Source organism: Leptidea sinapis, chromosome 4 (genome assembly GCF_905404315.1).
Source record: "Leptidea sinapis chromosome 4, ilLepSina1.1, whole genome shotgun sequence".
In the NCBI taxonomy this organism is placed as follows: domain Eukaryota; kingdom Metazoa; phylum Arthropoda; class Insecta; order Lepidoptera; family Pieridae; genus Leptidea; species Leptidea sinapis.
In genome coordinates, this window is record NC_066268.1 from 5,286,408 (window position 1) to 5,310,669 (window position 24,262).

Below are 24,262 nucleotides of genomic sequence, written 5' to 3' on the forward strand. Positions count from 1 at the left end.
TTTCCACTTTTCACTTCATAATATGTTCACTTATTTGCTACAGTCATTTCTTTCACAGTTAATGTTGTACTGATGGTAACGAAGCGATTAGAATTTATTTTATACCCTTTAGTTACAAAAAGTAAGTAAAGCAATGATCCAAAATGAACAAAAATGCTAGTATTGTTGCGGAGAAATGAACCAGCTTTCAATTTATCAACAAGAGTTACATTGGTATAGTTGAGAAAGTCAATTTCACTCGTCGGTGACAAAATGTAATAAGTTTTTTGTTTGTTCGTTTGAGTTGTATGTGGAAACAAAGCTTTTAGATTTTTCACTATGTCAGTGATCCCTCCCAACTATTTACATAATTAACTATGAAATACTGTGGCTTGTAACCGATTACAGCTAAACATTAAATAATAATTGAATAGCCGCTGAAAATCATTGCTGTTTCATGGCGACGACCGTGTCACAGATATTCCTGAGTCAGTGACACATTTCCTCCACAGTAACTCTCCAATATTAACTATATTTCACCAGCGGGAGACTGGAAGCCTTCAGGGCTAACAGCATAGAGGAGGTTTTTAGTCGGTAGAGGGTCACACTCGAGTCCGACATCCATATGTCCTTAAAGTAAAACCCCGACCCCGAAGACCCCGGAAGACCCCGAAGGGCCCATGGCCCAATAGAGAAAAAGACATTCATGGTTAGGGCATACATGAAGACCCTTGTGGGCGGATGGTTTTCACTTTGCATTAGGTGAACCACTTGCATAATAGCCTCTGTAATATAAAAAAAATCACCAAAAATGTTTTTTGAAAGAAAATCTCAATGGCTTATTATTATTGTTAAGAATCAAGTACATATTGAATGAAAGAAAAACATTTATTTCAGAAAATACTCACATGATACATTTAATATAATAAGATAAAAGAACAAAACAAACCGAAAAAGAACATATTTAAACAGTTATTGTTTTTTTTTTATGAAAATAAGGGACTTGGCAAACCCAAAAATTCTGAGCGGCACTACAACTGCGCTCGTCACCTTGAGACATAAGATGTTAAGTCTCATTTGCCCAGGAATTTCACTAGCTACTGCCCTTCAGACCGAAATACAGTAATGTTTACACATTACTGCTTCACGGTAGAAATAGGCGCCGTTGTGGTACCCATAATCTAGCCGGCATCCTGTTCAAAGGAGCCTCCCACTGGTATCTTAGTAAGTGAGAAACTTAATGGAATTGAATTAGTAAGAAAAATCTTATTTATTAATAATACTCTCTCTCTCTGCAGTTCCCTTATGAATGAGGATCATCGTTAGCTGAGGATGCTGGTGTTGTGTTACTTCTTATGATCTGCCTCTATTGGTGCCTGTCCATTACGTCTCTCACAACCGAGCCGTAGGAACTTAGTCTAGGATGGGACTTTCACTTGATCGCTCCAACTGCTAGAAAACCGTCCACGGGCTCTTTTGCCTTCAGTGTTCCTAACTACGATCAGCTTTACAAGGCGCTCATCTCTCCCCCTCATTATGTGATCGAAATAGGTAAGAATTCTCTTCTGATAGATTGTATAGAGGTGGCTTCGAACACAAAGCTACGAAAGAATCGATGCATTGATGCGCTTGGCTGTCTGGGGTATCTGTAAGATGCTTATGGAATGAGTTTCCTTGTGCGGTGATTTCGGGACTATACGACATGGGTACCTTCAAAAAAAGCACGTACACCTTCCTTAAAGGCCAGTAGCGCTCCTGTGATTCCTCTGGTGTTGCAAGTGAATGTAGGCAGCGGTGATCACTTAACACCAGGTACGTTCTTTTGTCCTCCTTTTCATAACAAAAAGCACCACATCTCAAATACTTTTCGTATCATTACGTGATACGCTCGCATCGTCTACATTTCATCCGATATAGGAAAATTTTGAATATAATATCTAAGCTTCTTCTCTCTAATATATAAAATTCTCGTGTCAGGGTGTTTAACATTGAACTCCTCCGAAACGGCTTGACCAATTCTCATGAAATTTTGAGTGCATATTGGGTAGGTCTGAGAATCGGACAACATCTATTTTTCATCCCCCTAAATGTTAAGGGTGGTCCCCACGTTTTTTTTCGTGACATTTTTTTTTTAATTTGTTTGATTATGCTGACTGCATTAAAAAATTCATACAACATCAAATTTTCACCCATCTAAGATCAACAGTTACTTTTGTATCGCGATTTTAATATCGGCAATACAACGGTTGCTGGGTCAGCTAGTATAATATAAAAAATAAATATTATTTCAACTTCTGACATTTTTTTAATTTCACGAACATTTTTATTATGTTAGATACTTCGATACACTGCAATTTTTTTGAGGTTAAAATGAATCGCAATAATAGAATGGGGTGTAATAGAAAACAGAATTACAGTGATTGCTTTGCACAAAGTGGGTATAGAGTCGTCAGTCATTTAAATACACTTCAAAAACTAAGGCTGAGATCTACAGAGCTTACTTAGACAAATGATTTAAGTTTTCTTTAGTGTTAATTCCGCCCATATTTTTCTTTAAAACAATTCGACACGTGTTTCGCCTCTACAGACGGCACGAGAGACCTGTCGTGTCAGATTTTGGCGAGACAACCTGAGGATGCCTAGTGTAGAGGCGAAACACGTGTCGAATTGTTTTAAAGACAAATATTGGCGGAATTAACACTAAAGAAAACTTAAATCATTTGTATAATTATGGATTTCCGCAAAGTAAAGCCTAATTCAATAAAATTAGCTTTCTTAGACTTTGCGCAGACTTTACTTACAAAAAAAATATCTAAGTGTAAGCGAAACTTAATCTTTTATTTCATTTTTACAGACATTTGACATCTGAAATTATATTGAGCTTATGCTAAAACAGCCGAATACAAAATTCAAGTTAGCATTTTATCATAATCAGCAAAGGTTCACCTAAGTAAATTCTGAGCAAAGTCTCAGTTCGCTCTATTTATTTATTTATTTATTTATACTTTAACTAGTGGACCCAGCAGTCGTTGCCCTTTACACACGTGTTAAATTTGAAAAATCAGTCCAGTCATTTAGGAAGTAGTTCAATTGTGAAAAAAAAAACCATCCTCGAATCCACTTGAACACACACAGAAAAATTCATTTAAATCGGTCCAGCCGTTTAGGAGGAGTTCACTGTCAACATACGTACAGAAGAAATATATATTTATTTAAATAAAACACTTTTAAAGGATTAAAACGCGTGTAATTGTTACTGTTTATACATTCGATTTTTGAGTAAATGTTAGATTTTTATTTTAGCTAACCCGACGTTTCAGGCCCTTTCCAGATCTCGTTTTCAGAAGGACTGCAGATGAAATGAGTCAAAGATAGTATGTGTCATAGTTGTCATTATGAAGTTTAGCGCCATTTATTGCCTCGGAGGAGGTATTTGCTGTAGACAGATGGTTTTGGTGTCTTCTTCTTTTTTGGTATGTGAAGTTATGATTTTTATTTAGAGATGATTCGATCCCAGGTGCTAGATAATTTTAGACCGTCTTCTCTATTGAAATATGGGTGTTTTTTTTAAGAACAAACGGCGCTAAACTTTACAATGACAACTATGACAAATACTATCTTTAGCTCATTTCATCTGCAGTATCAGTATAAACAAGATCTGGAAAGGTCTTGAAACGGCGGGTTAACTAAAAATAAAAATGTAATTTTTGCGCAAAAATTTAATGTGAAAACATTAACAATTAATTAACACTCGCGTAAATCAAAGAAAATACTAGGAGTATATTTATATCTAATATATAAAATTCTCATGTCGCGGTGTTTGTAGTTAAACTCCTTCGAAACGGCTTGACCGATTCTCATGAAATTTCGAGTGCATATTGGGTAGGTCTGATAATCGGACATCTATTTTTCATCCCCCTAAATGTTAAGGGTGGAGCACGCCAATTTTTTTTTTAATTTCTTGACAATTTTTTTTTAATTTGTTTGATTATGTGTCAGCATTAAAATATACATACAACTTCAAATTTTCAACCATCTACGATCAACAGTTACTTTTGTATCGCGATTTTAATATTGGCAATACAACGTTTGCTGGATCAGCTAGTATATATATAAAGATAAAACGGAGTAAGCCAATTACAATATTGAATTAAGTAAGATCTTTAGATCTTAGCCTCAGACTTACGTAGAACTAAGCTGAGTGTGATAAAACGCGAACTTGACGTTTGCATTGGGCTGTCTTAGGTTTAGCTTAGCATAATTTCAGCTGTCAAATGACTATAGAAACGAAATCAAGGACTATGCTAAGCTTACACTCATCTAAGTTTTACGTAAGTAAAGTCTAAGCAAAGGCTTAGTACGATCTATAGATCTCAGCGTAAGTATCAACCGTTGATAATATCGATACATAGATCGGCGCCAATATCAATTTATCGTGTTGGGGTGGCTGTGTGCTATTTGAACTAAAAAGGCTACTGTTACTGCTATAAAAGCCATAATTCACCGAAATCGAATAAGGAAAGTAATGTAGTAGTAGGAAGACGCAATGTTGGCAGGCCCCCAACAAGATGAAGCGACGATCTGGTCAAGATCGCCGGAATAGGTTGGATGAAGGCAGCGCAGGACCGAACGTCATGGCGATCTTTGTCCAGCAGTGGACGTCTTCCGGCTGATATGATGATGATGAAATAAGGAAATGCTTAAAAAATCTTATCAAGGAGTCACGCAGCTTCATATTTGTGAAAAATTCTAAGTAACTTCAGCCAAAGTGATTCAAGAACCGTCTAGGCAAGTTTTAAAAATGTTTACAGTAAGATTCAAGCCTGAAAAAAAAAACTTTGACTTTGGACTACAAATTATGGTCAGTTTAAGAAGACATGGCCTTATCAAATCTTTAGACCTTAAAATAAGGGACGAGACGAGCAGGACGTTGAGCTGATGGTAATTGAAACCTGCCCATTACAATGCAGTGACACTCAGGATTCCTGAAGAACCAAAAAATTCGCTCGTCACCTTGAGACAGAATATGTTAAGTCTCATTTGCCCAATAACTTCACTAGCTGCGGCGCCCTTCAGACTGAAACACTCACTGCTTCATGGCAGAAATAGGCGCAGTTGTGGTACCCATAATCTAGCAGGCGTTCTGTGTCAAGGATACTGGCAAGACTAGATTTCCCATTGAAAAAGTACGTAAATCTATAATTCGCCAGATAAATTAAGGACTTTAAGCCAAAGTTAATCATTTCGAATATAAATCTATTTTATTTAATGCTTTTCGTATTCAGACTTCAATAAATACATATCAATAAGGTTTATTAAGATTACATTACGTCATAAAAAATAAATTCATTTTATTTGCAACAAAACTTAAGCCAGTCTCTATATAAACCCTGTTTGGTTGAAATCGCGTCCTTCATTGCAAATTAAATAAAAAAAAACTACGTTTAAAAAATCGACTTCAAAAACTGAAAAGTATAATAAGTCGGTTTTTTTAAACGTAGTTTTTTTTACTTTTTAGTGTCAGTTAATAATAATATGTCACAAACAAATGAAAATTCCTAAAAAAGCCGTACACAAAAAAGAATTATATCATCCACGTAGACAATTTTTTTTATAAAAAATGTTCTTAAAATGACAACTACAGGGCCAAACTATGTAAACTATATTTTATGGCACCAACTGATATCTATTCCGCATCGAACTAAAGAAGAATTACGTAAATCGGATCACAAATCTCAGCGTAATCGGTGTACATACATAAACAAAATATCGATCGATTGAGAACTTCCTCCTTTTTGAAGTCGGTTAACAAAAATTTAAATTCATTGCCAAGAATTTACGCGTACAATATATTTAAATAAATTGTTGCCGGGTTATCACTTGTATTCGAATATTTTATCACGCCAAAACGCCAAATACATTTACATTTAAGCACCATAAATATAGGTCTCTCTTTTTACTTTTTACTCGACGCACTAATCTTTCGCTCCGATCGAAGCCTCCAGAAAAGGAATCACCTCAATTAAAGTCTGTTTGTACGTATGTCACTTTCTCTTTAACAGTTAAACTAATTCTGATAAAATTTTTGCGTGCATTCCTGACTTAAAAGTTATTACTACGACTACCTGATTCATACTTTATTACCAGTATTTTTTTCGCTTTTATGGAATATATAGTTATGAAGCAAATAACCAATTTCTTAAAAGTAAGCATCGCTTTCGATTAAAAAAAGTATCGAACAAATATCTTCCGATCCTGTTTTCAGTTTAGGCAACGGAAAGAAAAAGGTTTGAAAACATATATATTTAAATATCTCTTTGATATTTCGTATAGTTGTAAGATCTCGAGAAAATCTCATATAATTATGGGAGCCTATAACACCCTAAGTCATGTGTGTAACCATACCGAAGTTACTATACAATGTATCAAAGGTCAACTCATGTGGAAATGATATGGCAGATGAGTTAGCTAGAAGAGACTCAAATATTACTGCCATAGGACCAGGAGGTCTACTCGCAAAATCGATAACGATACATTCGAAACGATACGATAATACTCCGAATATATCGCAACTACCCTACTCTAACAAATGTTCGAATTCCTTATCGTTTATCGTTACCATAGACTAATATTTTGATTTTTTTACGATGTTAGTGTGAATGAAATATGTTCAAACCTAAACATTATCTGTGCTACGTCGCTGTTAAGTGTCAAAAGTCAAAACATAGTTTATGCGCTAAGGACCATGCCAGACTCTGCACCACTAATTTGGTATCATTAACACATAATGTAAATGTTAAAAATATATGTAATGAATATAATATGACCATTTAAAATTGAATAAATAATACAAAACTCGCGGATAATAAAATGTAAAAAAAGGTAACTTCACCCTTCTTGTCGACTTCCTATTTCTCAGGCGGCCATTTGCATTATTTTTACGCATAAACGATCAACAAAATGACTTATATGACTTAGTAGTAAGAAAATCCTGGTGAATAGTAAATCACATATAATTATTTCAATAATATTTATTAAGTATGTATATTGGCAAATATATCTATACAACTTGAAACGATATTAGCATCGACAGCCTAGAAGGTGTCGTTGAGATTATCGTAAAAGTGACGTTTGATTATTTGTGTAATTCGAATATACCGATAATATCGAATAATGTTTCGTTCGTTCAATCATCGTTTCGACATTGAATACGATGTAACTAAGAGTAGGATTCGACACGACTAATGCCACGATTTATCGAATATCGATTTTAGGAGTAGGCCCCCAGAACCCATTTTATCTTTATCTTATATTATCTCTACCTTCTCGCTGGCACAAAAGCCACATTCGGAAACACACACGTAACCAACACAAAAATCTATGGTCATCATTAGAGGACTGCAGACAAACACGGGAGACACTCCACACATTGATGCCAGCATGGCAAATCGCCTTATTAAGCTCAATAGAATCCAACTTAAACGGATAACGGCGGCCCTAACCGGGCACATATAACTGACAGCCCCCTGTGCAGGGCCTGCACGGTGGCAGAGGAAACTGCTACACGTGTACTTCTGCTTTGTCCAGGGGTAGCAACTTACCGGGCTAAACATCTTGGTACCCCAAACACACTCCCAGAAGTCTTTACGAAGGAGAAGAGGTTGCAAAGGTTTCTGGAGGAATTGGGGTGGCAGGAATAACAAACATATTCCCACACACGCAAAATAGGCGCACAGTCGTCGAATTGCGGAAATTAGCCCGATTATACCATACCATACCATGGGAGCCGGTGTTCAAATGGATCGGGTGTTCTCACTACGATCAAGAGTTAATTACTTACATAAGAATAACAATTCAGTGAAGGTTTAATATTATATTAGTAGCGTAATATGAACAATAATAAAAACAAATCACATTATTTGTATCTTTATATTTTCACATTCATTCAAATACAATTTTAACGAGAGATAGAATAGTTCACATATAATAAATAAGCATACAAAACTATACATCAACTACAAAAACAATCTTTGACAATTATAATACTGATACTTAGATAAAACGGAAATATTATATAACAAACGTAAATCTTATATCTTTAAGCGATATTTAGTATACAGGTAGTTTCGGGGGCTAGAAATTGATCAAGCTAGGTTTCAATTAAAAAAAATGTAGTTTTATCCGTCTTTTAATGAGAAACTGCTATCGCCACCATATACAATACTATAATAGTTCATTGGGTGAACCGGAAAACAGAAGACCCCGGTTCGAATCCAGATGTTCTATTAGTTTTTTTTGTAACTTCATAAAAATCCGAGCAAGGCTCGGTCGTCCAGATATTATACATAAATTGCGAAATATATATTATATACACACCTAAATAAACCTATTTATTAAATACATAAAACAATGTTAATAAAAATGTATAAGGTTTTAACGTAAATACTTATTAATATTAACAGTCAATTTATAAATATGAATAAAAGGTTTTAAGATGAAATATACACTGGCTTTTTACTATAAATACAGTTTACAATATGATTTTGGCTAAATTAATATTGTATTAAATATCATAGCTTTCAATTCAAAGATTAAAATCATGTTTGAAAATGTTGTTCTTTAAATCACTACATAAATTATAACACAAAGTCCTCCGCTGCGTCTGTCTGTCTGTTCGCGATAAACTCATTACATACTGCATCGATTTTCATGTTATTTTCATCAATGAATAGTGTGGTTCTCGAGGAAGGTTTTAATATATCATTTGTTAAGTTTTTATATGAATATTTGTATACATTAACGATATTTGTTGGAGGTGTCGGAAAAAAATAAGCCATCTGGGAGCTTTAAACGAAAACACTGCCTGAACCCTTTGAGATATTATAACAAAATAATGTGTGATGGAATTGTGTATCTTATACAGGTCTACAGAAAAGTTCACGATGGCATATGTCTATCTCGAATAACATACTATTGTTACATTAAAGAATTGGCAACTGTAAAGTGGCAATTTTTTTCTATTGTTGAGTCAGCTAGTATGCATAGAAATGTCAGTGAGCTATGACTGTTTAAATACAAGTACACTAGCTGACCCAGCAAACGTTGTATTGCCGATATTAAAATCACGATACAAAAGTAACTGTTAATCGTAGATGGGTGAAAATTTGAAGTTATATGTATTTTTTAATGCTGACTCATATTTTTTTTTTTATGGAATAGGAGGACAAACGAGCGTACGGGTCACTTGGTGTTAAGTGATCACCGCCGCCCACATTCTCTTGCAACACCAGAGGAATCACAAGAGCGTTGCCGGCCTTTAAGGAAGGTGTACGCGCTTTTTTTGAAGGTACCCATGTCGTATTGTCCCGGAAACACCGCACAAGGAAGCTCATTCCATAGCTTTGTAGTACGAGGGAGAAAGCTCCTTGAAAACCGCACTGTGGAGGACCGCCACACATCCAGATGGTGGGGATGAAAGCCTATCTTGTGGCGTTTCGTGCGAAGGTGGAATTCGGCGGCAGGAATCAGATTAAACAGCTCTTCGGAACACTCCCCGTGATAAATGCGGTAGAAGACACACAATGATGCGACGTCTCTACGCAACGCTAAGAGATCCAGCCGTTCATAGAGCACTGAGTCCCCGACAATTCGAGCTGCTCTACGTTGCACGCGGTCAAATGGATCGAGCAGATACTGGGGTGCGCCAGACAGAGAGAGAGATAGCAAGAGATGACAGCAATACTCCATGTGTGGCCGGACCTGCGCTTTGTAGAGCGCTAGAATGTGGGCCGGCTTGAAGTATTGCCGTGCTCTATTGATGACGCCCAGCTTCTTCGAAGCCAATTTGGCTTTGCCCTCCAGATGGCCACAGAATTGGCAATCGCTCGAGATTTCGAGACCCAGTATTCCGATACTAGGCGCGGCTTTAAGAGAAGTGTTCTCGAAGAGCGGTGATAATCAAACAAATTTAAAAAAATTAAAAATAAAAATTTCGTGTGGTTCACCCTTAACATTTAGGGGGATGAAAAATAGATGTTGTCCGATTTTCAGACCTACCCAATATGCACTCAAAATTTCATGAGAATCGGTCAAGCCGTTTCGGAGGAGTTCAAAGTTTAACACCATGACACGAGAATTTTATATATTAGATATATGTTATAACACGCAGGGAGAAAATATAGATATAATGGCTAGATACTGACAATTCCTGAAATTAACATATTAGTTAAAATTATAATAACTCCATCTAATATGGTCACACAACATTGTCTATAAATAAATATATAATAAATACGTAAGTACCTACAAACTATCCTCTGCAACTTTACATACATACATACGTGCAATGTAGGTCTCTTAGTCTATATTTAGTTGAAACATTCAAACAGTCTGTTATCAATATAATATAATATAAATAAATAAATATTTGAAAAACCTATGAAGGATTGATGTCCACTGTGCTCCAACTAGATACCGCACTATCCAAGAACAATAGCTTTTTTATTACGGCAATTATTAGCTGATGCTTGTGTATATATTTAAATAATTCAAATTCATCATACAATTTACATATTTAAACCTAGCGGTATTGGAAACCGAGACCCCTAGTTTATTGAGTCACTAACTACTGGGCCATATAGATCTCAACTACAGAAAATAATAAGAAAAGTTATTGTACATTCATTTTACAGAATAAAAACACAGTCACACATAAATAACAATTATAAATTATTAATTTTAAATAATTAATTTTATATCATTAATACGTTTTTAATAATAGAAATAATCTGTTTTTAGACTGACTTTTTATTTCAATAATATCTAAATGTAGATATCTGTCGTTTTAGAGTAATTTAAACTAAAACTGTTTATTGAGAGTATTTTTTTTTTATATTCCCTCAATATCTTCGCCACCTTCGCTGTTGGAATTTCAATCATCTAAATAAATAAATGCTTTTAATAAATAAGCTTAATAACTTCTAAATATAAATAACTTAAAAACTATGAACAATAATATAATATTTACTATGATTAGAGAATTTTAAAGGATGCGGTTAATTATTATCAAAGGCAAAGGAGTTTAAGCTAGGAAGACGGTTTTCTACCGTCTGGAATATTCTTAAAACCTATTAATAACGGTATTAATAAACCTACATATAGAAAATAGGGAAATAAGAAACAAGTGAAAATAGCTATCAATTGTTAGGTTAGCATATCTATTGTTACTGTAACCGATTTTAATTGACAAGTCGTAAAATGTCTGCCATGCTAAGAATTATTTCTATAACATTTTGGTTATTAAACCACTCTAAATCAAAATTGATCACGCACCGGCTGTCAGGTTTTTTTTAATGAAAATAAGGGATGAGACGAGCAGGACGTTCAGCTGATGGTAATTGATTTGTCCTGCCTATTACAATGCAGTGCCGGTCAGTATACTTGAAAAACCCAAAAATTCTGAGCGGCACTACAATTGCACTCGTCACCTTGAGACATAAGATGTTAAGTCTCATTTGCCCAGTAATTTCACTAGCTACGGCGCCCTTCAGACCGAAACACAATAATATTTAAACATTACTGCTTTACGGCAGAAATAGACCCATAATATAGCTGGCATCCTGTGCAAAGGAGCCACTGGTGCAATGCCCGCTTAGTAACACAAAGTGACATACAAATCGCGAGTGTAAGACGTAGCTTGTCACGCACACTAAAGTTATAATCCTGGCCTGTATTTATGGGTTGTCTAGTAGCAAGAAACTCTATCTAGTTGTTTACATTGCCTAAGCTGAATACTCAAAAACTTTCTAATCATGGTAAATATTACGTTACTCTTACAAAAAAGCCTTAAATCACTAAACGCTCCTTCCATACCCCGAATGGCCATAGCCTCCAACGTCTTCGTGGGCGGTGGAATGAGAATGAGAGTGAGTATAGACCGGCTTAGAAACTATTTCGTAAGTTGTCGATTTGCCCCCGGAAGAGAGTGACTTGATGCCGATGACTGCAGACAGGACGAGAGACATGAGGGCTGTCATCAGGGCTTTGCCAGCAAGAAGGGCCAAGCCGCCAAGTGCCATAGACATCATTGTACCTGTGGATAAAAAAAATATAATTATTATTTTACCTATAAATTAGTAAATTTTGTATAAATATACATGATCTGAACCTCGGAAACGGCTCAAACGATTTTAATGAAATTTAGTAGATATACAGGTAGTTTCGGGGGCAAGAAATCGTTCTAGCTAGGTTTCAATTTCAAAATATGTTGCTTTATCCGTATTTTAATGAAAAACTGCTAAATAACATTAGGATACAAAGGTAAATTTCGCCACTATATACAAGGCTGTAATAGGTCAGATGGGATATTGGGTGATCCGGAAAGCAGAAGACACCGGTTCGAATCCAGATGTCTCCAGTCCTATTACTTCTCCATTCTACTTTTAATTTGAATACGATCGCTACTATAGCAAAAATATCACGAGATACAAAATATTAATATAGATACGTCCTAACACATGTTTCACAGATACAATGATAGATAAAAGAAAATTCAAAATGGTACATAGTCACAATCGCAAAAATTCACAGAAATAACTATTTGTATTATACATATTGTTACCACGGACAAGTAAAAAAAGAAGGACTCCGTGTCACCTTACATACTAGTGAAGCACCAAAACAAGCCGGTAAACATGTAAATACATAGCCCCACGCACACACTTACACTAATACAAGCCGATCGGCCGTTATTATGAGATTTGCCATCGTCTGTGACAGATCAGTTTGCGTCGCAATAAAAAAATGCCGTGCGTTGTGAAAAAGTGTAAAAACAATACTATAACAGTATTTGTGGCCATATATGATTATTTAAGAGGAAAAAAACTGTAACTGGTATCTCCCGTAACCGCACACACACTAGCATAAAGGTGCTTCACTTGGGTGCTCAATATCACGGCGCGGAGTCCTTCTTTTTCTAAATCGTCCGTGATTGTTACATAAGTTTGAAGTTAAATTAAATTAAATTAGGAGTAACGATAAAAATTAGGAAATTACTAGGCAAATAAGACTTAACATCTTATGTCTGAAGGTGACTCATTTGTAGTGCCGCTCAGATTTTTTTGGGTTTTTGAAGAGTCCTGAGCGGCACTGTAATACCCAACTAGCCGATATCCTTTGAAAATAACTCCCATTGCTACCCTTCAGGACTGTGGGGGAACACGTCCTGAATTATATTTAATTTTGTGGCGTGTTGTGTGATCCTACAATCTATCGGCTATAGGTTCAATTAATTCTTTTTTCAGTTCTTTAAAACAATCACTTTACTTTGAGTATTTTGCTAGTTGGTAAGTAATACGGCAACTATAAAATAATAGTCCAAGAATGTTCCCGATATTATAAAATTCGATATTTTTCTAAGTATTTCCCTAGATCGTATGGATGTGTAACGAACAAACAAAGTTAACATAGCTCTTCAAAACAATCACGTTATGTAGAGTACTGTACTATGTGGTACAAATATTATAGTAATTTATAAAAATCCAATGTTTGAAGTGAACTCCTACACCAATGAATGGATTTAATGGGGATTACTTCATGGAGTGCAGTGTAGTTCAACTTGACGGATAGGATAGTTTATATCTCGATTTGGGACTCAGTAATTATACAAATGATTTGAGGTTTCTTTAGTGTTAATTCCGCCAATATTTGTCTTTAACGCCTCTACACGAGGCATTAATTGTCTGAGTAATTAGTCTCGTGCCAGATTTTGGCGAGACAACACGTCCTGAGGATGCCTCGTGTAGAGGCGTTAAAGACAAATATTGGCGGAATTAACACTAATGAAACGTGAAATTATTAGTATAATTATGGATTTCCGCAAAGTAACGCCTACCTCAATATATTTTCTCAGAAATTATTTTAATTTCCAATATTTGTTTTGTTTGGAGATATTTTCTATGAGATAATTTATTGACGCACGGTTTGAAAGTTCAGCTGTGAAACAATTTCATTATGACAACATAAAGTAGAGAATTATTACGCATTCTAACCAGGACAATAACGGGGCAATGCAGATTAAACAAACGCCTCTCAATCTTAGGTCTCAGAGATTGCAGAGCGTGTAGATTCTGTAATAGTGCAGATGAAACATCCTCTCTGAAAGTGGTCCTTTTAATGCGTAGCATCTCTTTGGGAAGACCAATTCTAAACTTGTTAATATATATTCAAATTCAAATAATTTTATTCAGAATGGGATGTGACATCACTTATTGATAGTCAAACCCATTGCAAAAATAATGCCTCAGACCTGAGAAGAACGGGCGCAACAAACTCAGCGGGCTTTTTTTTCATAAAAAGTATGGTTAAAAAGTAATATCGTACAATTAATCTTGTTATTTTGATAGCCTGAGGGCGGTCGCTACATTCCCAATCTGTGTTATCATTAAGAGAGTCATTTATGTTATACTAGCCTTTACCACAAAAACGTACTTAAAGAATTCTTATGAATATCGTAATATTTTTGCTTTGAACATTTTCTGGGATCTTGTTTTAAAAGTATATAAGTATATAAGCCCCACAAAAGACTTACTAACTCGATTCATCCGATTAGTAGGCATTATAAGTCTAATCCTGATGTCTGTTCCTGTTGTTAACATAATGTTTATGAGTTTCTAGCAAATTCACTTATGTGACCATAATATATATGTCAACTCAAAAGATATAATAAGATTCACAAAAAGAATAGATAAAATCCCGTTACACATTTTCTTTGAATGTGGTCTTTTAATCCGTAAAAGGAGCGATCTCTTTTTTTTATGAACATAACGGACGAGACGGGTAGGACGTTCAGCTGATGGTAATTGATACTCCATGCCCAATTACAATACAGCGACGCTCAGGTTTTTTGTGCCCTTCAGACCGACACGCAATAATGTTTACATTACTGCTACATGGCAGAAATAGGCGCCGTAGTGGTACCCATAATCTAGCCGGCATTCTGTGCAAAGGAGCCTCCCACTTGTTCTCTTTACGAAGACCAATACTTGAACCACTTGAGATAGATTAGGGGTTAAAATATGAAATTACCGATTTGTCTGAAAAATTCTAATAACTTTTTTTTTTAAATTAAAAATACGAATACTTTGAATACGTGTTCAAAATTCACTCGAATTTTCTAAGTATCCATATCTCTTGTCAAAGCTGAATAAAAATACAACTGTAAGTCGATAATCAAATGTTCCACATTTTACCTATATTGTAGTACCTATTAAAATAAAACGACAATTTCATACTTTAACCCCTATTATAAGATTCATTAAAAGAATCAGTGAGCTATAATTAATTGTGGCTTTTACCAGTGGGAGGCTCCTTTGCACAGGATGCCGGCTATATTATGGGTACCACGACAACGCCTATTTCTCCGGTGAAGCAGTAATATGTAAACACTAGCTGACCCGGCAAACGTTGTTTTGTCATATAAAGTATAATTCACGCGATAGTTTTATAAGTAATAAAATATTGCCTATATTATAGCCTGTACATCATTTTGTTCTATTGTCAATAGTTTTTGCAGCGCACGCCAAAATAGGTTTTCGATTTTACACCTTGTGTTACAAAATAGCAATTTTATTACGGATCTCTAATTTTGAAAAAAAAAACATAGCCGATAAATGGACTACCCAACTGAAAGAATCATTCAAATCGGACCAGTAGTACCAGAGATTAGCGCGTTCAATCAAACAAACAAACACTGCAGCTTTATAATATTAGTATAGATTACTGTGTTTCAATCTGAAGGGCGCCGTAGCTAATGAAATTACTGGGCAAATGAGACTTAACATCTTATATCTCAAGGTGACCAGCAGGATTGTAGTGCCGCTCAGAATATTTGGATTTTTCAAGAATCCTGAGCGGCACTGTATTGTAATGGGCAGTGTGTATCAATTATCATCAGCTGAACGTCCTGCTCGTCTCGTCCCTTATTTTGATTAAAAAGAAGATCACATTGATTGCAGGGCTACCCTGAAACTGTTACTAAAGCGGCTTTACCAATACTTTTTCAATAAGTAAATTTGAATCTAATTTTAAATAAAAATATTTGAATTTGAATTTGTAACCATAGATTTTCTCGTGGAGCAATTTGCTGTGTTCCCGATCGAACCTGTAGCCAATTACTGTTTTAGACAGACAAATGAACTTGACAGATGTCACAGATTAAGTGATATTATGTGAAAGGTTGGAAACCATTTGGCCATGTTTTCGAATTGCATTAGAAAAATCAAACGACATTTTATTATTTTCCGCTCTGCTTCATATTAAGCCATCATTAAATTGAACAAAGTGTGACGGTTTCAATTTTTAAATTATTATGTATGGTGACTTGGTTGAATTTATCTGTAAATCTTGTACACTATGTGGCTTTCTTGATGAACATAATTGCATATGATTGCTTCTTTCTATCTTATGTCTTTGTCACGATTGTAGCAAGAAGTAGATTAACTGGACAAAGATCATAGATAAATCATAGCAAGTATATGAAATTTACACATAAAGATATTTTAAACAAGCTACTTTTAAAAATCTGCCTGATCAAATTTTACTGGAAATAAAACTTGGCATATCATTTTAACGACCATTGTCCCTCAGATATGCATCTAATCACCATAAGTGTGATCATAGTAAGTCTAATGACGTGACAGATATGCATGGAGGCAAAAGAAATGCCACAGCACGGCATGGCCCAGAATGGGCAAAAATTATCCAACATCCATCACGGTTAACGCCAGCATTTTGAGAAGGCTGCTTTCCGCAGCCTTATCTTCCATCAGATGACATATATATACATATATATAGCTCATCATCGTAATCAGGCTCTAACAGTATACTGCTAGACGTAAAATTCTTCTGATGCAAGCCATTGTGCCCAATCTTCTGCACTTCTGATGATCATAGATATATAAATAATCGGGTATAAATAAATTTTATTTTTTATTCCGAAATGTGATATGTTTGGAGATAATTCCGTTGGATTCGGATATTATAAGTATGCCAAAATTGTTATTTATGTTTCGTTTTTTATAGTTTAGCGTCCTGTTTCCTGCCTGTATCATGAGGAGCGTTACCGGTGGCTCTTTTGATTTTAACTGATTCTGTTTTTTTTTTTATTTGAGGAGGCAAACTGGTAATTGGCTCAACTAATGTAAAGTAAACCAGCCGCCCATAGACTCCATGGGAAAAAAGATACATTTGACCGCATAACAGTGTATATTATATTCTTACTGAAGAGCGGCTCGAAGGATCAACAATCAAGTCATCCCCGCTCGACTTGAATCTGTGACGTCATGGAGACGTTTGGGGATATTTCTGAATCTTCTGCCATCACAAATAGTGTTCAGAAGAGCCGATAGGGTTAATACTTGCAGCTAAATTTTACCAACAGACAATATGTTAATAGTTATTTATGCAACTGTTTGTGCAATAAGGGGTATTAAAACACGAATGTGGGTATATGTGGATAATATTATCAGAAGAGTGTTTGAATACCTAATTATCAAGACTTTATCTACACCCACAATATGAATCCTCTATAATAGATTCTGAAACAGTTAGCTTACTACTAACATTAAACAAGCCAGTCCTAGTAACCATAATATCATACAAAGGAGTGTTATTATGAAAATGAATGATGTAATGTTGTTCTGAATTTCATTACAACACTCGTTTGGATGATGAAATGGTTATTAGGACATTGGGTGTTTTAATGTTGACAATAAGCTAACTGTTTTAGAATCTTTAATAGAGGATTTAAAGCATGGGTTTAGATAAAATGTAAAATTCTATATTCTTTATAGCATTCTATAAACGCGCGATATGCGAAAAACTTTTCACCCCACACAGATACTTTGGTATTAGTCAGGGATTTTACTACTGCAAATGTTCATGTGTGCCTCAGCCCCATCGCATACAAAATAAAACAAATAATGAATTGATTGCATTTTGTGTTCTATTATGTAAAACAAACTGTGCAGTTCAAATAACTAATTACTTGAATGTTCTGACAACGAAACTCTTTTCTAATATCTATTGAACGGTGAACGGTCTACAAACTACAATACATTGAAAGATTGATAAATCTGATAAGATTAGATTCCGCTTTCCAGCTCTTTATATTCTCCTACTTTTATTTTTAATGGAAGACGAGGTAATTGAGCGTACGGGTCACTGGATTTTAAGAGCTCACCGCCACACCCATTAAATTGACAAATTAAAATTCATTTCGCGCACAGAACAAAAGACATTTATTTTCTCAAAATATATTCCTTTAGAATTCTTTGTTTTTTTATGATAACAAGAGGCGAGACGAGCAGAACGTTCCGCTGATGGTAATTGATACGCCCTGCCCATTACAATGCAGTGCCGCTCAGGATTCTTGAAAAACCCAAAAATTCTGAGTGGCACTACAATTGCGCTCGTCACCTTGAGACGTAAGATGTTAAGTCTCATTTGTCTAGTAATTTCACCAGCTACGGCGCCCTTCAGACCGAAACACAATACTGTTTCACGGCAGAAATAGGCGCCCGTTGTGGAACTCATCATATATTGATAATAATATATAATATAATATTGACACACTTACACATATTATCTTGCCCCAAACTAGGCATAGCCTGTACTATGGATACAAGACAACGATATATTCAATACAATATACTTACTTAAATATACATAAATACATATAAACATCCATGACTCAGAAACAAACATCCATATTCATCATACAAATGATTGCACGAACCGGGACTCAAACCCGGTACCTCTAGCTTAGTAGCCAGAGTCACCATTCGGCTATATAATCTAGCCGGCATCCTGTACAAAGGTGCCTCCCACTGGTTTTTGGTGTCATTTCTAATATACTAGATACTACTACCGCTTCGGAAACAAATGGCGCTCCGAGAGAGAAGAAGCGGCTCTGTGGTCATGCACTATCGAGATGTCAGCTATGATCACCTATGCACTAATATACTACTACTGGATGCGATTAATAATTATGACAATAATCACGACTATCATTTTCATAAAACATCCTTACACAAACAATGAATTCAAGCTCTAAAGGTTGATGCATCTAAAATAGGATAATATATATTTATACAGTGTACTTATCACTTACATATTATAAAACAATGTCCTCCGCCACGTCTGTTTGTCTACTAACTACTGCAGTTTTCATGCTGTTTTCACCAATGGATAGCGTGATTCTCGAGTAAGGTTTTAGTTCGTATTTTTTTAAGTTTTTGTACACATATTTGTATACATTAACGATATTTTTTGGAGGTGTCGGAAAAAAGTAAGCCGTCTGGAAGCTTTCAACGAAAACGCTGTCTATAAACCCTTTGAGATATAACAAAATAATGTATGATGGAATTGATTATCTTATATAGGTCTACAGAAAAGTCTGCGATGGCATATGTCTATCTATTAAGAATAACATATTATATCCATGTTAATACTTAAAAAATTGACAGTTATAAAGCGTCAATGTAAAAGCTGTTGGTTGCCTGTTTCAATTACCATCAGCTGAACGTCCTGCTCGTCTCGTCCCTTATTTTCATAAAAAAAATGTAAAAATTAACACTTTTAAGAATATTTGGAATATTTATTTTAAATTCTCTTTATCGCCTTTTGAAACCGGTTTTAATATATTATATAAAAATCTCTTAAAAAGCCTTTTAAATTTAATTTACATTGTGATTTTATATAGATAATAGAATTCGTGAAAGGCATTGAAGGCATTTTTTTTTAAATTGATTCCTTTAGAATTACTTTTGATGTCATTTCTAATATATAGTATATTACTACTACCGCTTCGGAAACAAATGGCGCTCTGAGAGAGAAGAAGCGACCCAAGAAACTCTCCCAAAATTGTTTACCTTGCTTTGCATAGTGCCTGAACAGTGGCTGGGACTTTATTATAAACGTGTATACATTTACCCTTAAAGCTTTTATGTGTTTTATGAAGCCTACTAGAATAAGTTACAAGCAATCCCTTATTTCTAGTGTTATAATAATGAAAATCACTATTAAGAGCAAATAGGGGACTTTACAGCAATCAACATTAACATGCTCGATAAAAATCTTTTACCTTTCATCATCAGCCCGGCTGCTAGAAGTCCGCCCATGCCGCCCTTTTTACCACCGCCAAGACCGCCTTTTCCTCGTCCTTCATTCATTAAGGCCCTGGCCTCTTCACTAGCACCGTCATCCAACAGGCGTAGCTTCACAGAATGTGAATCCAGATAGGTTCCAAGCCGGTACAGCAAATATTTATCTAATCTCTCATCAGGCTTCGAAGGCAGAGCTCTCGCCAGTTCAGCGGCGAACTCATTAGCCTTACTATTGTTTTCCATATCTTCTTTAACAACACTAATTCCAGGCAGTAACTGTAGTTCATCCTTAGAGTTCAACTTTTCTAGAAGCGAAATCGCTTCGATTTTCAAACATTTCGCACTGAATATTCCGTTTGTACAATCCTTTGCTAATGTTCTTGCGGCTTCAAATGTTTCGGCAATTGGTAGTTCTGGATTTGGCAAGGCTAGTACACTTGCTAGATACGTAATCATATATAGACGATACATTTTTACGTCCGTAGTGGTACAAATGCGGTGAGACTTTGGTAACAGAATAGAATGGTCTCTCCTTTATATATCTCACATAGTATTATTAGTACGGAGTAAACCATTATATTTTCATAGAAGGTTGATTGCAAAAAGACAATATTAATGCATACAAGTGTGCTTTTTATGCGTAACGGTATAGAGGTTGTTATTGTTTGAGGCTTGTGTGAGGTTTTAACTCATTATCGGAAGCAGTCAGCGTTGTAGAATTTGATAGAGCTCGTTTTTGAGATTCATATTTTTATTAAAATAAATATAATTGATTTGTGTTCACGACTTACTTTCGTTTTTGATTTTTTGCAGATTTATGGGGATATCCCTACTAAATATTATAAATGTGAATGTAAGTTTGTTTGTTACGCTTTAACGTCAGAGCTACTGAACTGATTTTGATGAAATTTGGTACAGCGATAGACTAGATCTTGGGAACGGACATGGGCTACATTTTTCCCGGAAAAAGAATAGTCCTCGTGGGATTTGGGAAAAGCTGAAATTCACATCGATAAGCTATTACTATAGCAATAGTAGGTTAAGTTTGCAATAGCAATCTTCTCCGAAATAAGATTCATATAATATGTTGGGAATGGGAGCGAAAACGGAAACCGGAACAGGAATAGGACATGATATAATCATCAATTCCAAACTTGCATATTATTTTTTAAAACCTCTATCAATCTATGCGGACGAAGTCGCGGATATCAGCTAGTATTATATATATAGTAGTATATATATTATAGTATAGATACTGGTGACATTACTTGCTTTCCTTATTTACATTATTATGACTTAATAAGAAAAGTAACATTTTAATGGTAGATCTTTCAATATAATGCGAAAGAAAAAGTAACAAATCTTTTATCAGAATAGATTAATATATAATACTAGCTGACCCAGCAAACATTGTAAACGTTATAAAGTAATAAAAAAAAATTATTATATTCGATTGCCATCTTGCAACTCTATTGCGTATCTGTGGATGGAACAGAATAATATCAAAATCGCGTTACAAAAATAGGTGTTGATCGTAGACGGGTGAAAATGAAGTTGTGTGTATTTTTAATGCTAAATCACAATAAAAATAAAAAAAAAATGACAAAAAATAAATAAAAACAAATATTTAGGGTTGGGTCACCCTTATTATTTAGGGGTATGAAAAATAGATGTTGGCCGATTCTCAGACCTACCCGATAAATCACAAAATGTCATACAAATCGGTTCAGACGTTTCGGCGGAGTTTGGTAACAAATACCGGGACACGAGAATTTTATATATAAGAGGTAGTAAAATAATATAATATAAAAAGTGATTTAAATTTTAAAGGGTTAAACACGGCATTAACATTTCCCTATTCCCTCTTATATTTCCAGTGTGCCCTTCCACATCCCAGCATCCTGAATCTGTTGCAAGTCCACGCTGTATAAAAATCGCAATACTTTACCAGTGGCTCCTTTGCACAGGATGCCGGCTAGATTATGGGTACCACAACGGCGCCTATTCCTGCCGTGAAACAATAACGTGTAAACATTATTGTGCTTCTAATTCTAAAACTTCTATACTTTATTCAAATAAAATAGCGCTTTTGAATCGTCACTATAAATATTTAATTTTAATTACTGACTCTACGATATTATGTTCGGAAAAATAAGAGCTAGTGAGAAAAACATATAAGGAACTCAACGGCCACTCTTCCAAATAAAATAGAGTATTTTACAATAGCTGTAATATACAAAACAAATTAGTTTGAGAGGTGCTACATCTAATATATGAATCATGTTCAAAGTTAAAAAGCGTTTTAAATATCATATCTTATATTCATAGAACGTAACAAAAAATTAACTGTATGAATATAAATTATCTTAAATTGAATGCATCAAGAAGTATGAAGAATGCATCTTAAGAGCTTGAATTCATTGTTTGTGTAAGTGATCACACACGTGACTGAGTCACAATTAATGATCGCATCAAATAAATAAAATCATAATGCTAAATCTCGTAACTTTTTGTGATAAAAAAGTAATTAGCAACCATTGTGTGACCAATGACCATTATGAACCGCGAAGTAGTTTTCATTTTATCAAAATACTTTTGTGAGGCATTTCAAGAAAGAAAATAAAACTGAAAAAGAAGTAATAGCTGAGTTAACTGAAGTATTTATAACTCATTAGACAAACCTTTGCTGGAATACTTAATAGAGATTTGTGGATGTGCATATAAAAGTAATTTAAAAGAACTTCAAATATCTCAAAACAAACTGTTAAATGTTTTGTTCCAACTCGATTATCACTTCCCGACTAGAGAACTATATAAGAAAACTGATCAACTATCAATATGTCAGTTATACAAATACAAAGTATGCATACTAGTTAGGAAAATACTGTTAAATTCCGTACATACCCAAATCACTTTTATGACAAAATCACATAAACATGGTACCCGAAACAAACATAAACTACAATTAACTAAAGCTAGGACAAATTATGGTACGAAAACTATACAGTTTGACTTGCCGAAAGATATATTTGAGGAAATATCTTATCCAAAACTTAAAGCTAAATTAAAAAAGCACTGTCAATCACTATAGATAGAACATAGCAAATATATTATTGTTTAATTTTAAAGTCACCGAAACTATAAAACTATAAAATTTATGTTTTCTTTTATATTTATGTAGAATCATTGTTCTCATGTAAGTTAATTTTGTTCTTTTTGAGAAATAAACTCTTTAAACTGAAATAGATAATTATCTACGTAACTGTGTAACCCAGGGGACAGAAAAAAATTTATTGAGCGAAGCTAAACGGAGCTCCCACCGGGACTCCAATTGATTTCTGTGTTAAATTGTTACTCGGCCATTTCAGGACCGATTTTAAAAAATTTTGAACTTATAGAAAGCTTTTGAAATTATCTAGGTTATTGTCGAGACAGAATTTTGAATTTCGACTTGATGCAATTATTATAATTAAAAACAAACATGATTTACCAATTATTCTAAATTAGCACGCGCTGTTTATTTTATTTAAAAATTGAGCTGATTAATGAAATCACTATAAGTTTTAATTGTAACACTGCTATCCTTTGATCATTTTCGAATGTTCATGATCTATAAGCATCAATAATCATATTTATTTATTTGTATGGATCTCCAACAGTTGTACATATTAACTTAAATCTAACACATGCCTTATATCTAAACATTAGTATGAACTACCAATTATAGGAGAATACATCATTCCATAAGAATAACAGTGATTCTAATGTGTATTTAAGGTGACTAAAAACTACTTAAGTATCTTAAAAATAAGTTGTATAATAAGTATTAATTGGAAGAATATGGTTTTCTGAACATGAACAAATATTGTATATAATAAAATGTTAAACACTAATTAATTGGCCAGAGCGTCGCTACATTTTTTCAGAAAAAGTGGGAGCCTATCACAACCAAATGTTGTATGTTTCTTACACATTCGTTGTATACGTGTGACATACGTGCTGTAGGAGCGTCCTGTCCAAGTTTCGTTAGAGCGTTATTATTTTTAAAGAAAGGACATGGGTTGCGAGGAGGTCTCCGAGGTACGTTTATATTGAATCTACGCAACAGTTCATTGTCATCT

At 34.6% G+C, this 24,262-nt stretch overlaps 1 protein-coding gene across 1 annotated transcript; it reads right to left on the reverse strand.

The window, feature by feature from the left end:
- Nucleotides 1–11,831: 11,831 nt before the first annotated feature.
- Nucleotides 11,832–20,612, reverse strand: LOC126980052 (uncharacterized). The gene is made up of 2 exons (XM_050829674.1): nt 20,120–20,612; nt 11,832–12,070 (listed from the first exon to the last, which is right to left on the reverse strand). Exons 1-2 carry the CDS (start codon nt 20,610–20,612, stop codon nt 11,832–11,834), a joined length of 732 nt encoding a protein of 243 aa, XP_050685631.1.
- Nucleotides 20,613–24,262: the final 3,650 nt, after the last annotated feature.